The sequence below is a fragment of the Dreissena polymorpha genome, chromosome 2 (assembly GCF_020536995.1).
Source record: "Dreissena polymorpha isolate Duluth1 chromosome 2, UMN_Dpol_1.0, whole genome shotgun sequence".
Classification (NCBI taxonomy): domain Eukaryota; kingdom Metazoa; phylum Mollusca; class Bivalvia; order Myida; family Dreissenidae; genus Dreissena; species Dreissena polymorpha.
In genome coordinates this window covers 110,904,296-110,922,418 of record NC_068356.1, presented here as the reverse complement: position 1 = coordinate 110,922,418, position 18,123 = coordinate 110,904,296, and the positions used below count along the sequence as shown (strand labels likewise).

Here is an 18,123-nt window from a genome sequence, read left to right as displayed (position 1 = left end):
AATTCGTGTTGTCTTATCACAGTCATTAGCTGCCAATTTTAAATATAGCATTGGTAAATCACGATTGGGTCCTATTATTTGGAGGTGTTACATGAGTATTTCCTTTTCGATTTATAAACAATTGCATATTTACATGATTTAAAGTAATGACACTTTTGTCATATTTAACTGACTACACACATTCTTGCTCGTAATTTGAATGGCATACATACACATATAGATACGTTGTACATAAACCTTATTTTGAAGATAAAATTACAGAATACATCTGTCTCCAAAACAAATAGACATGCGTGCATACATTAAATACTATTCACTGCATTTATTGCAATCAAATCCCTATCAGTTCTGCTGTTTTCAATCAAGCACACCACACATAGTTAAAATGTACATCATTTAATTATACTTGTTATATCATTTTGCAATACTCAAATGTTAATGCTATAAACTGTTTTATTCGAATATGTTCATGTGAAGATGTAGCTGTTACAGCATCTGAGGCTCAAACATCATTTTGTACAGCAACCTTTTACAACTCTTATTTTTGTCACATTGTATTTTTTAATGGACCTTTAACTAGTCCAGAGATATTTTATAATTCTTTAAGCACCGCAACGCCATCAATGATCGCAGGAGACGTTGGGCCAACGGTATTGTGCCGTACGAAATTTCCTCCACATATCGTAAGTGATGTTTAATAGCTCGCACGATCAATCATGTCAAATACATGTATTTACAAAATACGCCGATAAAGAGATAATGATGCGAATACCTCCCATGTCCAAGACTCTTCATGTCGTAATATTTAAACGTAGCATAATAAAAACGGCACATGCGCAACACATTATCATACGAACGTTAATGTTTTCCTTGAAAGTGTTGGTGTGGAGGAGTATCCTCATCGTAGAAGTTCATTTCTACTGACAGACGATCGGGTAGACATTTATATTGTCTCCAGTACACCCTATCTACTTACATGTTAAGCAATTTTATTCTCATTTTGTCAAGACATTATTGAAAGGTATTGCCAAAAACGCCAAGTTTAAGCAATGTCTAAGTACATTTATTAAATATGCGTGAGTAATTATAAAGATCCCTACACAATATCTAATATGGTTACAACGAGGTACAAAAACATGTTATGTGCACCACATCCCCTAATTTAGGGGTAAGGGTAGAGAGAAATCTAAGGTGTTATAGATGTAATGGGCCAATACACAGGATTTCAGTATGCCTGGTATATGGGTTGGAGAAGAATTGTTTATAGTCATGTTATGTGGGTAAGGAAAGAATTAATTAAAAGCTTTTAGATACGGATCAGCTAAAATTCTTTCTAAACATCAGCAGAGGCAGTGCAAGCATTTTTCACGAGGGTTTGCAGGATATTACCCAAAGTCATTAAATTAAAGATGTTTCCAATAGTATTACTAACTTTAACCCGCTATCGTTCAGGATACATGTTTGTCTTCCATGAGGATTTTCATGAGATGAACCGAATTCCTCTTAATAAGGATGTAACGAAGATTCTTTATAACCCCCAGCCGCGACTGTTCAGACCATCTTCAAACAGGCTATGGCGGAGATTGAAGAGAAGACCAAGGTCAACGGCAAGACGTGCATCCACTTCAAGCCACATGCTGGCGAACCCGGCTACGTTAAGTTCGTCACCGGAAACGGGTACTTCATTTTGCAATCCCCTACACTCATTAAATTAATAATCTCATCGGCTACGTTCCCTTTAAAGTTTGGTGGTCTTTGATGTATTTGCTCTACACTACATCATCTCTTACACATTGAATTAAACAGATCACAATTGACCAAGAAAGGTTTTCGGAGCAAATCATGTGGTTTTAGTAAAAATATGTGAACATTTTGATATTTAATTGATATTTAATGTTTGAGTGTCCCTTTCAAGTGTTGAAACTGTATAAAACATGTGCAAGTCTGCCACATAACCTTTCCGCCACATAACCGCCCCTTTTGGCTCAGAAAGTAGGCTTATCCCGTATAATATTGTCACATGATCATCACAAAGCTAAACCTAACTATCAAAGCAAACTATCAGTTTCATTATTTTTAATGGCATTCTATTTGCATCAGTTCCTAAAGAATGCGTAAGTATGACAACATTTTAATAAAACTTATTAAAAATTATATACTAATGGTATGTTCGCCAAAGGGGTTAGCAAATATTCACAACGTGAACCTTCAGCTGCACCAGCAGCACAAAAACTTTCTTAAACCAGGTGGTATGTTATTTATGGCAGGGAATATATGGTCAAACAATGAGACACAACAGCCTTTAAAAGACAGAATATATAAAAGTAAAACATATAACAATTAGTTGAACAATATAGTGAAAACAGCAGTTTTAATTTTGATTGTAGAAGTTTTAATCGGATTGTAGCAGTGCATCAGAAATACAAATAAATTTGGACAATTAATTTAAAAATTACTTTCGAAGTGAAGCGGGCCAAACCTTTTAAAAGGGCATGACAAAATGAAAATGGGCCTCAGTCATTGTTCGCAAAATCCCGTGTCTCCGATTTAAATTTATATTTAAAAACGTTTCTTATGTTTTTTTTTATATTTGCTTTGCTTTGCTTTCATACTGATTTTCTTCGGTATTAAATACATTTTAAGTGATATTATGGGCATTTTTCACTGTTGAATTGAGCTGAAAAGAATAAACAGGTCAAAAGTGTTAGTTAAAATGTGGTAACTGACCAATTATCTGCAACTCATCTTTTACCAGTTTGTTTATAAAAATAATATATATTATATTCGATATTTTACATGACCGTTTAGTCCTCTAAGCCGAGCGGAACTGTCTTTTTATTAGGATCGGAGTTAGTGTTCGTGTGTTGTATGAACGAATCTGCACTAAAACTCAATTTAGATTCACATAGTACATTTTTGTCATCAGTTGTCAAAACGAAAGTACGGTTGATATTCAAATGCATTATTTTTCTCTTTCCGGGATATTGTTTTAGTACGTTGATTCTGCATTAACAAAATAAGTGTATATGATGTGAAAACACCAAAAATGAACAACGGTTGCGATAGACACTTATACATGCGCATAATATCACTTTAATTGAGCAGATGTGTATGTTGAGAGCAGTCTCATATTTATGTAAGATAGTCACCAACAGTTAAGAAGTTTTACTTAGTTTAGATTAAAAGTTAATCATTTGATTATAAAACAAACGCAAACAACTACTAAAGTTTTTCGGCTATAAAATCTGCAACAATATTATAATTACCATTATACATATTTACTATTTCACTTACGTGGGGCTGTGCAATATATTCATTGGATTAAATTTTTACATAATGTATCGTAAATTTTTTAACTATCACAACCATAACTTCAACAAACTGTTTGAAAAATCAACACAATTGTACAACAACTTCTTATTGACGGGCTTAACGTTTTTAGAAAAAAAAACTAGACTAGAAGTAATGCAAAACTATAAACGTTTCAACTTACGTTTGTTTTTTTAGCTGCCATAACGCCTGTCGGCTACATCGGACGTCAGTCGGACGTGACAATCGGTAACGGTTGCGAGCGCAAGGGCACCGTCATGCACGAACTTCTTCACCGCGCTCGGCTTTTGGCACGAGCAGAGCAGGACAGACCGAGACAACTACGTCACAGTCCATCCGGAAAAACATCCAGAAAGGTTAATATGTTATGTTATCTTTATTTAGTGAGAAAGCTGGTGTTAGTCATTCTTACTAGTAGTCAGAAAATACAGTCAATTTACTTCTTAAATTAAAACCAAATATTGTTTTGGACGAGATAATTTGCTAACAAGTTACACAATATTAGTCGTTTGAGCAATATTTGTTGTCATTTTTATATAAGAAAACCTCAGCACCAATTTGCAAGTAATTCAAGAACAAATATGAAGTTAGTGAAACTCTTTAGGAGGTCTACAAAATACTGGCAAAAGTTGCGTATTAGCAATTATTGTCATCTTCACATTGAAAAAGTTATAAACGAAAGAAGAAATATGCTTTATTAAGAATCTTTTAAATTAGAATGCCATTTATTCAATCGACTTTTGAACCATCCATTTACAAAGAAAGAGATAGATTAATTTGAATCACTAATTGACCCATTTATATGCGTAGCGTATAGAAAAAGGGCCTTGACAAAAAGCGTACACCCATATGAGACGCCGCATCATGCGGCGTCTAATCTGAGTCTACGCTGTTTGCATAACATAATTTATGTAAGAAATATTCTAAATATCGAAATAAATATACTAGACATCGCTAATTTTCGGAATTAAAATTGATCCAATTTAGAAGGATGGGAGAGTCCATTAGGCATAAATGGGTTAAAGTCTGACATACGTTCTAGCAACAACCATAACATTCAAATGGAGCGATAGTCATCTAGTCATCTTTCTACGCAATCCTCTCGGACAACGAACAGAAAGAATTTGAGTCGCGTTCTGAGAAAACTGGGTATAATGCATGTACGTAAAGTGTCGTCCCACATTAGCAGGTCCGCACAGGCTTATGACATTTTTCATTTAATGAAGTCTGTTCTTAGCAAAAATCAAATTTAGGCGAAAAGCGTCGTCCCTGTTTAGCCTGTTGTACTGCACAGGCTAATCTGGGGTGACACTTTACGCACATGCATTATGCCAAGTTTTGTCAGAACACGACTCATCTGGTTGTTAAATGTAACGGAAATGCTGAATATTTGCTCTTTCGATAAATTGCATTTGACTGCATCTTTAACATTACCTAGTGCGGTATGTGATTGTTACAATATTGTTTTTATGTTTGTCGATAAAATCAAGATATATATTTCAAACGTTTGCGCGGTGACAGTGAAATTTGTTTATTATTTTAGCGGCTGATACTATGTACTAAGTAGATTTAACTGCCATATATTCGCAGGTACCGAGGGAAACTTCAACAAGTACCCGACGGGCTACATCGATATGCTCGGTCAACCATATGACTATGGCAGCATTATGCACTACAGGTATGGTGCGAGTAAATGTTCAAATCATTCGTATTTACTAACTACCGTTATTTTAACCCTAATCACCGTTATTTTAACCCTAATCATGTTACAGCTAAAAATATATTTAGTCTTTTTCTTAATCTAGTATTAATACAACAATACGTTTACGATCATATAGATACAGCCTTCATGACATTTGAGGAACGTTTTCGATAAGCTAATCCTTCGGAAATTTATTAATTAACACAATTCACATATGTATAGAATACATATTCTTTATAATATCGAAAAAATGCACCAAACCATACTATATAACACCATTTCATTATGCTGTATAATTCCTATATAAAGACGGTTTTCTAACAGAATAATTTTTTTCTGCTTTGACGGTCATTGTTTACGTCAGTCGATAAACTGTTTTTTTTTCCGGTGAACGCGTTAGACATAACATTATGAAATACAATTTTTGCTACAACACATCTTGATGTTGACTTTTATTCACTCATGAGCTAAAAAAATAAGAACATTCAATATTGTGCAATCTTAAGGAAACAAATGCTGTGACATATGCGCCTTATGGTTACGAGTTATTAAGGCATGGCAACCGGTTGTTACGTCTTGGCCACGCAATTATAAATAAAAATCAAACACATTACCATTCCTCTTTTCCGAATGATGTTAAGTTAACGGATATTGTAAATGCATTTTATAATGTTGTACGCTTTATTTTGCTTACGCATCATACAAACAAAATAAACATTACAACTCATTTGTACGAACAGATTATTCTCTAAAAATAAACGTTTAAACTTTAGGAAAATTGCACACTTTTGAATCCATTTAAATTGTTGATATTGTATTATATTTTGTTTTAAAGATAATATGTCAACGTGAAACAATTTAAGTTACCGCTGATTTTGTATTTTATCTTATAGCGCCTATGCCTTTGCAATTGACCCACATAAAATGACCATCGAGCCCAAGCGGCCTGGAGTGACCATTGGTCAGCGAACAGCCCTGAGCCCTACGGACATTAAGGAGATCCAACTTTTGTACGACTGTATTGCCGCAGACCCTAATGGACACACGTCAGACCCATTCGTGACCGCCCCTCCCACGACTACCCCCGCCCCGCCCACCGGCTGTGAGTGTTTTCGTTTATCAATAAAAACCATACATTCGTATGAGCATCGTTGATTTTTATATTCATTCCATGCTTATTGACAAGGCAAAACGAATAGTGCATTTAATAGAAATACTTTAAACGTGACAAATAAAACGGAGTTGTTAAAAACAAATACAAATAACAATATCATAAAAAGGTCGGAGATTAAACAAGAATGTTTTTGTAATATCTTTACAAGCTTATTTCAACACATGAATATCGTTCAGCCTAATGGATGAAAAGTCAAATTGATAAAAAAAAGTTACGTGCTTACAACGGTTTCGTTCGAAAATTCAAAAATACTGTGATTTTACTACCATACTGTTCCACAACCCTTGACAAAACCTTCTTTTGTTAGGAGATCTGTTTTGCTTTGTTAGTTGGCATTACGTCGAGTTATATTGGCGTTATTTTGGGTGAATATGACATTGCGTTGGGTCAAACTGGCATCAAATGGAGTCATAATATGATATGGTTAAGTCATGTTAGCTTTTGGTTCTGTAACTTATACATTTGGTTGAGTGAATTGGCATCATGTTTGATCAAAAGGGCATAATGTTGGTTGAAAATGGCATCATGTAACGAAACATGCCAAGGTTTATCTCAACCATACGTACTCTCTTCGACACATGCATCAGACGAAATGCGACCCTACTTAAATGTATCAAAGAAGTGAAGCTGGTCATGTGATATTCTGTAAATGTTAATTGTACATAATCGTTAATGACATTCATTAATTCCGAAGCTGACGTTTGCACCTTCGAAACTGGTCTCTGCACGTGGACTAATTCGCACTCCGACACCATGGACTGGACACGTTACCATGGCTCAACGCCTTCGGCTAACACCGGCCCAACAACCGACTACACCGGCTCTACCTCACGTAAGCGAAGTTATTAGGGAGGCGGAAAACTACAACGATCGAGGCATGGTCAGGGGGTGATAACCCCAAAAAAGGGTTAGGGTTAGGGGTCGGGTTAGGGTTAGGGTTGGGTTCGCTCGTTGTCGTTTTCCGCCTCCCAAGTTAATACGCCTAATTACACGGGTACGCTTTGCTCATCGCATCGATTACAAGTTACTTTTATATCTTATTTCTATTTGAGCATTGAGCTATAATATTTGAAACTACTCTGTAGCGCCGTTAAATGTCGCATCGCCGTTATATGTCGCAGGCTACGAGATTTGTCGCAACGTTGACGATAAATGTCGCAAGGAACGATAAATGTCACAAATCCTACTGACGATATATGTCGCAACTTTAACGATAAATGTCGCAAAAATTTCAACCGCCGATATATGTCCCAACATTAACGATAAATGTCGCACACCTTTGTAAGTCATGTTAAAAACGAAAACTTGAAGTAAAATGATTAACACTTTAAGGTTATATTTAGAATACCCGACGAGGTTCTTTGAGCCGACTTCCACCAGAATGGTCAGTTTTTAGTTAGTATTGTCCGAAATGGTTAATTGTGATCAGTATTTTCCATAATTGTCAGTTGCGGTCAGTATTGTCCGAAATGGTCAGTTGTGGTAAATATTGACCCAATCAATTCTTATAATTCTTGGCTCGAGTAGCCAGTTGTTGATTTCCCAGTGCTAAATGGACTGCTGTTAGATTGGCCAAATGTTGTGAGATGTGATAAAACTGTAACATTATTACAGCAACACAAATTACGATAAAATTGTTTTGAATATTGTATGTTAGTTACATGACTGTAGTACATGTATCATTATCTTAGTTTATGTATTACTATTTTGCAGACGAACTGGCATATGCCGGAGTTTGTACTGGCATACTGATGAACTGACTGAAGAATAATATGTTCTTTTTATTTTTTCAATATCGTTTCCTTCAATTAATGCTTAACATATAGGCAGCGGTATTCTATGTCGCCGATTCACTGGCTCGCTGCAGAGTATCAATCTAGTGAAAAATACCTCATCCTCGTTTATCAGTGAACTTAGCCTTTTGTTAGTTATTTCCTTTACTTTCATGAATATAAAAGTTGTTGGATAGTAACAGTGTCAAATATCATCCTCCGTACACAGTAATTTTGTTTTATTAGATTCCCGATCCTTTTGGAATTTGAACTCGTACTCCTTTAAACTAACCAATCACGAAAATGGCCGCATTTACTTTAAATAAATAAATATAAATGGAATTTGAACTCGTACTCCTTTAAACTAACCAATCACAAAAATGGCCGCATTTACTTTAAATAAATAAATATATATATATATATTATATATATATATATATATATATATATATATAATCTGACACGAGTTCTCGTTTCATACCATTTTTTACAGACATTTATTTTTTACAAATTTTTATCTATGTAAAAATTGGGTCGGTTAAAAACGAAGTTTATAAAATTCAAAATACTATCATTTAAGTTGTATTTTAAACTTTGTTTTAATAGAAACACTATATACAGCAAAAATACCTAGAAATGGACAGATTTACCGTTTACTTTTTGAAATAAAAATAAAAATGCAACATGCATCATTCGTATTTTCAGCAGTAAATCACCCAATTTAGCCATAACGTTGTTTTAATTTTAAAAATTGAAGGATGTGCATCAAAATTTTAACATATTTAACAATAAACATAGTTATATGCTATATTAAATCAAATTACGTTAGAAAAGAAATAAAACGCGTCGCAAAAAAGTAAGCGATGTCGGCAGGATTCGAACCTGCGCGGGAAGATCCCAAAAGTTATCTAATACAGTGCCTTTACCACTCGGCCATGACAACATCACAGTAGTGCAAGCTTAAATTAGATATCCATAAGTAAACAGGTTAACAGGCTTGTCGATTTTTGAAGAAATCGCGAAATCGTATTTTTCAGATGATATTTGGATCAAAGTCAATATTTATTGTGAAAATAATGTATTCTAAAGGAATTACGTAAACATATATCAAAATTCGAAGTTTGAAAAAAATAAAATGCATCTCTCGGAAATAACCGATCATTGAAGATCGGCGATGATCGTAAAATAAATCGCGGGAAATCATTAGGGGTGCGCTACCTTAAGAAGAGAACCCGTAATTCCTGGCAGTTTTCATAGAAAGGCATTTTCCTTTGCCGGCCCCATAATTACCCAAAGAGCTGAGCACAGAGGTTGGGACCAGAGGTCCCGGTGTGATCCTGGATCGATGATTCTATCCAAGAATATTCGCCTTCTATCGCTGATTCAAAGATGGCAAAGCTGTCAGTCTCCAGCAGAAATACCGTGGCATTCACATGTTGTTCTACCCAGACGGTTCCTGTCAGACTGACCTTATATAACCAAACTTGTCGAATCGGCCTTAACCCCAAAGCAAAAACTTACGGGCCCCTCGCTTTTCCGATTTCCGACCAATTTAAAACAAGGATTTTGTCATTTTTGACTACAGCTTAACGTTTTGGGTCGAAAATGAATAAATATGACCGCTTCGGTCGATCTTCACCGCAGCTGACAATTATGGACAATACTGACCACAACTGACCATTTCGGACAATACTAACTAAAAACTGATCATTCTGGTGGAAATCGGCTCAAAGAACCTCGTATGTTAATCTAGATCTAACCTGAAAGTTTGAGTCATTTTTACTTCAACTTTTCATTTTAACATGACTTACAAAGGTGTGTGACATTTATCGTTAATGTTGCGACATTTATCGGCAGTTGAAATTTTTGCGACATTTATCGTTAAAGTTGCGACATATATCGTCGGTAGGATTTGCGACATTAATTGTTTTGCGACATTTATCGTCAACGTTGCGACAAATCTCGTAACCTGCGACATATAACGGCGATGCGACATTTAACGGCGCTACATACTCAACTCTCGGTGCTTCAAAGGTGTGCGTTCCATTGAGACTGAAGTGGGTCATTTTAAGGGTTGAACATGAATTACACAATTGCCTTTACTGCTAATTGATTAAATGGACCGCGCTCGTGAATGAATTAGTGTTTTAACCATTTTAGGAGATGATATCACATTGAAAAGAAAATATTCAAGTTTTTTTTTCATTTTGTAAATGTTTACATGTAATAAAAAAGAGAGCCTTGTTTCTTTTCAAGCAGAGGTTGACCTCGTTTCCAATACATACAAATGTGACTTATAATTGTTTAATGTGGTGTTTAAGAAAACATATTCCGGATGAGAATTTATTAAAATTATTCCGGACTGTGCATCAAACAAACATCAAAAGTGAATGCTTACACACCAACAACTTTCTCGTACAAGAACTGGTATTTTAATAAAATTAAATAAATCGTACAAACACGTCACTGTTTATTTAAATGTTTCTGGTACTAAACATGTTTCGGTCGTAGCCTTCATCAGTAGTACATTATTATAAACAAATACAAAGGAAGTGACGTCAACGTCATACAATAACGTAAGGTCGTTTGGCGGAAAAATATATAGTACATAATATTACATAATACATAATACAAAGATGGATCATTGCTGATACAACAGTCTATTAGTAATAACATAATTCATAAAAAAACATAGTAATAGACAAACATCAAATGTATATGTAAAATATGTTTATGTTCTATATGTCATACAGCAGTTTATTATTGAGACCGTTAGGAATCATTGTTTTTAATTTGTGTATCCAATATGTTTCTTTACATAAACGGTCTAGATTGTTTTGAACAACATCAATAGGTACAAAGGAGAAATTTGATAAAGTGCAATCATTGTGGGTAGATCCAAAATGTGTAGCAACATGTGAAATAGGATTTATTGAAAAATTTCTGATATCAATGACTATTCATTCTGCGGGAAACATTCTGATTAGTTTGTCCAACGTATTGTTTATTATTATTTTTACATGTAATAAGATATATAACATTGCGCGAAGTATAAATGGTATTTTACAAATTATGTTTCATTAAAACACAATTTCCTGATGTGGAATTCGCTTCTATTGAATGTGTAATTGTTCCCTCAGATTTGTTTTGTTTTGACATGTCAAGAACATTCCCATATCAGTCTATTGGTGTTAAACCAAAGTTTGTGTTATATCTTTACAGACTACTACTTGTACTTGGAGGCAACCGGACACGCCAATAAGGTTGCCCGCCTCGACTCGAAGCTGTATCCGGGCGGTGACTACTGCGTTGACTTTTACGCTCATATGCACGGCTCTGGAATTGGTTCCCTGTACCTCAACGTCAAGGCCGGGAATCAGATTATTCACTTGCAGAGCTGGAGTGGTGAACATGGAACCTTGTGGGCTCACATCCGGTTGAACGCCAAAGTGCATACTACCGGTTATTTCAACGTATGTTATGTTTATTTGTTTTATATGGCACTCGCTTGTTGTTGTCATTTTTGCGCAGTACTCCCTTGTTACCTCGTCGACGCGCGATCCATTCCGACTTCTGGTGTATTTTATATACACATAACAATTAAATATATTAATTTAGTAAGTCAACATTGTATAGCCAGATTTTGCCGCTTTTAATCGAGCGAAAAACGTTGCAGTGTCAAAAATGACGGCAAAAATTCTTAGCATTACATGACTGCATCTTTAATTGTAGCTTTAGGTAGTCATTTCAATTTTAAATGCGATTTGCTAAGGCCCTGTTTAAACCCTCTTTTTAAATTATATTCCCACCGCTCCATTCCAAAATCCATCGTATTATATTCCCGTTCATTCGCTGCAGTCCTTATCAGCGAATGTCAATACACAGATTCAAAGGAAACGGTTCAGTAAAAAAATTATAATTCAAATAATGGATATGGCAAAAAGTATTAGATATTTAACCCATTTATGCCTAGTGGACTCTCCCATTCTTCTAAATTGGAATAATGTATTTCCAAAATTTGGGATTTCTAGTATGTTTATTTCTATATTTAGAATATTTCTTACAGAAATTCCTTTAAGCAAACAGCGCAGACCCTGATGAGACGCCGCATCTGGGTCTACGCTGTTTGCCAAGGCCTTTTTTCTAGGCGCTAGGCATAAATGGGTTAATGGTATATCGATTTTGATTCAGTGAGCTGTTAATTCCCATTTAGGGGCAAGACTATTATGTAGATTAGGCTTTTATTCTTAAAAATTATCGTTACAGTTCGAGTTTGAGGGGCACACCACCAGTAGCCAACTGGGCGATATCGCCATCGATGACATCACCATCCATCCCGGAAACTGCTAGTCACGTGACTGACCGTATCCCAATGTACTCACTGAGTCGAATAAACATGATACACACAACTCTTGTTTTTTGTGGTTCAGCTCACCGGGCCATGATGTGCTCGGATGGGCTTTCGTTAGATTTGGTCATGGGTCATGACTCCACAAATACAAATTGTTCATTAATACACAGTTATATTTAAAATACCAATGCTTCCAATACACGGTTGATAAATAGAAAAGAGAGATAAGTGATGACTTTTTGGAAGTTGTCAACCCCTTGTTTTAATTTGTAAAATTCAGATCAGATATTCTTTGCTAAGTTTGATTTAACAAATAATTACTTTGAGTGTATGTCTTTAACAGACTGTATTTAAAGTGATTAATATTTAGTGAGGAAGGAACCACCGGTTTTAAAAACGATAGATAGATATGTTAATTTATATTATAGATACAAATCTGTTATCTCAGACAACCAATCAGCGGAGCTTAAACCGCAAGTGAAAGGTAAATGCCGCGACTTCATTGGTCATCTCTTAACTATAGGGTTAAGAGACTTTGAACTGCGGTTCAACGTCGTAAACTGCGGTTTAGAGGCGCGGGATACACATTAATTATTTAACAGTTAATTATATAGTTAAGAAACTTTGAACCCGAGTTCAAAGTGCCGTTTGCACAGGGTTAAGAGACTTTGAACTGCGGTTCAAAGTCAAAGTCTTCAAAGTCTTAAAACTGCGGTTCAAAGTCTTAAACTGGGGTAAAGACGTGCGGAATGCACATTAATTATTAAACAGTTACATATAGGGTTAAGAGACTTTGAACCTGCCGCTTGCACATTTATTCCTTAAACCCGAGTTCAAGAGTTTGAACCGCGGTTCAAAGTGTGTCTAAAAATAGATACAAATATCTTATCTACATAATTCAGAGACAATCAATCTGCGGAGCACAAACCACAATTAGAAGGCAAATGTCACGATTTCATTGGTCGTTTCTTAACTATAGAGTTAAGAGACTTTGAACCGCGGTTCAAAGTCTTGAACCCGGGTTTAAGGAATTATGTGCAAACGGCACTTTTAACCAGGGTTCAAAGTTCCTTAACTATATAGTTAACGGTTAAACCGTGGTTTAAGACAATAATGTGCACTTCGCTTGCCATACTGTGCAGTATTGTAATCCAAAATTAAGAAAATAAAATTTGGAAAAAAAACCTAACGAAACAAAGCAGTTTAACACACGGACACAATTTATTAAAGAAACGAATGTGAGTAATATGTATAATTAAAGTAAATTGATGGATGCAACATAACTAATGGACAGACACATGATCAGTCCCTGTCTTCGTATACATATATATAATTCGGGCAGGCAGGCATCCCTAAGAGATATCTGGTTTGTTCGAAGGTGATATTGACCTGTTTCTCGGCGAGAACCCGCTGGTAAGTGTGTAGTGGTGATTGATATTTCGTCCTTCGTGGCCCCTGTAAAGCCGCCTTTGTTCACAAAAAATAGGTCTAATAATAATATCTAATGCTCAACGATAACAAAATGATTTTACTCTTATAGGGATCACATTCCTCACATAGCATTGACTAATTATTTGCATTTCATGAGAAGTTTGTCATTCTATGGAATCATATCGCATACGAATTGAACATAATTATCCCGTTTTTTGTGATATCCTGCATACTCAACTCTTTAGATAATTTGAACATTATTCTGTACTTACTTACAAATTACTTGTCGTGTGAGATATATTATCCGCCACATAACGAAAATCGCATTCAAAACAAGATCTCACTGATTAAATCCCAAACAAGCAATCGAAAACTGGTTCGGATTCTTTTCGGTAGTCCGTTTTGTGTGAAATTATTGCCGTGTCGATACGCCAATAATATTTGCTCTTCTCAACTCGAAGAAGCATCCAGTCGGTGACTTCTTCGACGACTTCTACACTAATCTGCACGGAGCTTGTATTGTAACTCTGTACCTTCACGTCAATGCCGGGACATATTTTGCTATTGCAGAGCTGGCTGGTAAGACCGTCACCCCGTGGTCCATCCCCGTTTGAACACCCTAGTGCTTTCTGCGTCAATAAAATTGAGGCAATTACATGTTTGTTTTGTGTATTTGATAATTTGTGGATGATGTGTTCAGGTACGCTGCCGCGATCGGTCATCGTCTTTCGACAATCGCCGTTCGGCTACGATTTTTGCGTTCGCCGCACTATGACGGACGACAGATAAAACCCGCTCAAGAAATTTCAGTCCGAACACTCTATGCCTGTACATTCATAGATTTACAATAATTAAAATGGAAAAGGGAAAATGTGTTTGATATATAATCATTGGGGAAATATGATTGCCGCGAGTTAAAAATATCACCTGCGTGTTTTGATAGTAATTGCGTAGAGAAGTGAAACCATCCAGACTTTTCAATTTTGTTGCAGTGTCTACCTCCCCATGTGTTAACTAAGACACTGAATTCACAAGTTCAATTCTTTCGTCTACACTATCGTACGAACTGGATTGAAAATAGTACTGCAATGCCCGCTCTTCGGTTGTTGAAGGCAAATCCAATTAAGCGTGTAGAGGTTATGTGAATTGTAAATGAGATCAAATAATTGTTTATCAAGATCTTTTAACGAGGCTTTTTCACGAGAACTTTCAAAATTCACTAAACAATTTCTCTTTCCCAAAGTCATCTAACAACAATAACAAAAAAAAGCATTAACAACTTGACGTCGATTACTTGGTAGTTTATGATACTTGTGAAAAAAGGTAATGGTAACGATGAACACGATGATTTTGATCATGATGCTGATGCTGTTGCTGCCGCTGATGAAAACATTACTTTTAATGATGATGATGATGATGATGACGTTTATATAAACATGATGGCGATATTTGCAATTTGCCTGATGACAATGATCGTAACAACGGTACCCAAGATAGATGATGATGAATGATGATGATGGTGGTGGTGGTGGTGACGATGATGATGATGATGGTGATGCTGATGGTGGTGGTGGTGGTGGTGATGATGATGATGATGATGATGATGATGATGATGATGATGATGATGATGATGATGATGATGATGATGATGATGATGATGATGATGATGATGATGATGATGATGATGATGATGATGATGATGATGATGATGATGATGATGATGATGATGATGATGATGATGATGATGAAATCTGGATTATTCCGAAGCAACGTACTTTTTAGTGAGTTAAAATGCTAATTAGAAACAGCGTTATGTTAATCTAGATATTCATACATATTCATTATAAATCTTATTATGCTTATATATGGAGTATTGCTTGGAGTTGTTATCAAACAGACACATTCATAGAATCAATGAATTGGTTAATATCCGACTGTGATTCACGGACAAACACGACAATAATAGCTGCATGTCCATGTTGAATATTCATGATTGGCAGGGTAACTTGATAAAACAACGTCTGTTGACCTGCTAGCATGGTCAAACAAAGTCCAGTGACTATGATTCATTGTCCATCACAGACAATCGTGCAAAGTGCAAATAAAATCCGTGGCAAACATCTTTAAAATTAACAATCGTTTCAAATTAAGTTATTACTAGACACTTATATAATTAAGTAAGTTTGGCACATTTTTAAGATTTCCCTTGTTTTCTGGTCAAGCTGTCGTTTCACATGGTTATGCATAAGTCACATCAATGCAGACCATAGTCAAATGGAACCTGATAGTCATGCACCAGTTGTACAACATAGCCAACCATGCTTAGCATGTTTAACCATGGTCAAACATGATTCAAGATTAACACTTCACGAGGTCAATGGTTTTACCATGAGTAACCATCATTTGACATTCATCTGATTGTGGTATTTTTAATATGGTCTGATTATGGTAACCGCATTCATACCATGGTAAAATCATGGTTTATCATAGTCAAAATCGATTAGAGTCGAAGTCGTCTCGAATAAGATGATACATCTGGCTAGTGTTTCTTTAAAACAAATTGCAGTATCTTTACATATCCATACTGTATACATGAAGATTTTAGATATGAGATAAATCTAGTTTAAATACACCTTCTTTGTTTACGCATAATTTTACATAATTGAAACCTGTTTTGACAGCAATCTAAGCACATATCAGACATTCGGACTAACAAGTTATGCAGGGTGGTGATTATACGAATTATGTAAGACTATTAAAGTACTTGAAAAAGAAGTTTTGAGACATGTTGGATTAGTCTACACGCGAGTGCTGATCAAAATAGAGATCGAAACAGCATCCATGGAAATTGAACGGGTAAGAATTAAACATCGTAAGTCTGTCAATTTAAAAAATACGTACACTTAGGCGAGATATTTTTTGTTATATACTTCAAGCCGCCAATGCGAATTTATCGACTAGCAAAAATGTTCTACTTAAAAATGTAGTGTAATCGATGGTAAACGCGAGTTTTTTTTGTTCACATCCCACTTTAAGAGTCGTCAATTAAATTATATAAATCACGTAGGCGCCTTTTCGTATAATCCAAACATCTCTCTTTAGTTTTCCAACACTGAGGTCGACGATTTTAAACATGCAAGTTAGCTTCCTTTGTATTTTATCATAACCATAACATTGTTAACGTACTTAAATCGACTTCATTATGTTATATTCTCAGTCAAATACTTTTAACATTTTTACTTAACAATATGTAATCAAAAGTTAAATTGTTCGTGTTAATGTGATCAACAATCACATTCTTATAATGAATGGCTGAGAAAAGAGTCTCCGTTAGTTGATTACCAACGGTAGGCAATTACGCATCTTCTGAAACCACAAGGTCCAACGGTTTGAAAATCGACATATGACGTCGTTTGTTTGTCCTCTACCTTGATAGCTCAAAGCATGTTCCTGTGGTCATAAACAGCATCGTCCAGGAAGTTACTTGTTTATATATCTGTATACAGAGAAAACTGTTAAATATTGCAGAAACACCTTCATGAATATGTGTCTGTGTCAAAGCCGGTTTCCAACAGACATGAAAGTTTTGCTGAAACTGGTTTTAAACGTCGAATTTGTAACCAACCGATAATCAATAGGTTTTATTTCAGCGAATGTGCAACATATTCAAAGTGATTAGGAAATTAAGTGTATTATCAACTTAATTATAATAATAATCAACATAATAATGGTATTGTTTGCATTGCAGGAAAACCTGTTAAACACCGTTGCTGACGCCATAGAGACGCGGCCTCAGCACAAAGCGCGTCTTTCGATCAACAGAAACGTCTATACACAGGACCAATACGACGCCAAGTATGCACAGTCAAATGCCACTAAGTCCAACCTGTCAGCACTTGTCAAAAGAAACTACAAGCCTGCACACCCAGACAGGCTGGTGAAGTCGCGCTATCGTATTTCCCGTGCGTGAAATTCGTGCGTGATTATGATATTAAGAACGATTTCGTCGGGGACTTGATGTCGGGCATTACGGTCAGTTTTATGCATTTACCAATGGCATTAGGTTTTGGAGTACTCGCAACACTACGTCCTATCCATGGCCTATACTCCACCTTCTTTTCCGTGTTGGTGTACATGATTTTAGGGACGTCCCCACACGTTTCCTTTGGAACCAACGCTCTGACTGCGTTGCTGACACAAACTGTTGTTGAGCGCGAAGCGAGTGTTTTTGTCGACGCCAGACGATCGGCAAATGAAACTGTTCCAACTGAAGAAGAAATTATGGAAGTAAAAATTGGTACCGCTATGACGTGTAGTTTTCTTAGCGGTTCAATTCTTTTGGGAATGGGGTTACTGAAACTTG

General features: G+C 35.8%; 1 protein-coding gene across 1 annotated transcript; it reads left to right on the top strand.

Annotated features, from left to right (window-relative positions):
• Positions 1 to 601: 601 nt before the first annotated feature.
• Positions 602 to 12,387, top strand: LOC127869986 (meprin A subunit alpha-like; the record flags this gene model as incomplete). Its single annotated transcript, XM_052412646.1, has 8 exons — positions 602 to 683; positions 1,542 to 1,743; positions 3,631 to 3,686; positions 4,921 to 5,008; positions 5,926 to 6,134; positions 6,901 to 7,038; positions 11,201 to 11,451; positions 12,245 to 12,387. Coding segments are annotated over 8 exons (1,110 nt in total), but the record flags the coding sequence as incomplete, so codon positions are not given.
• Between the last annotated feature and the right edge of the window lie 5,736 nt (positions 12,388 to 18,123).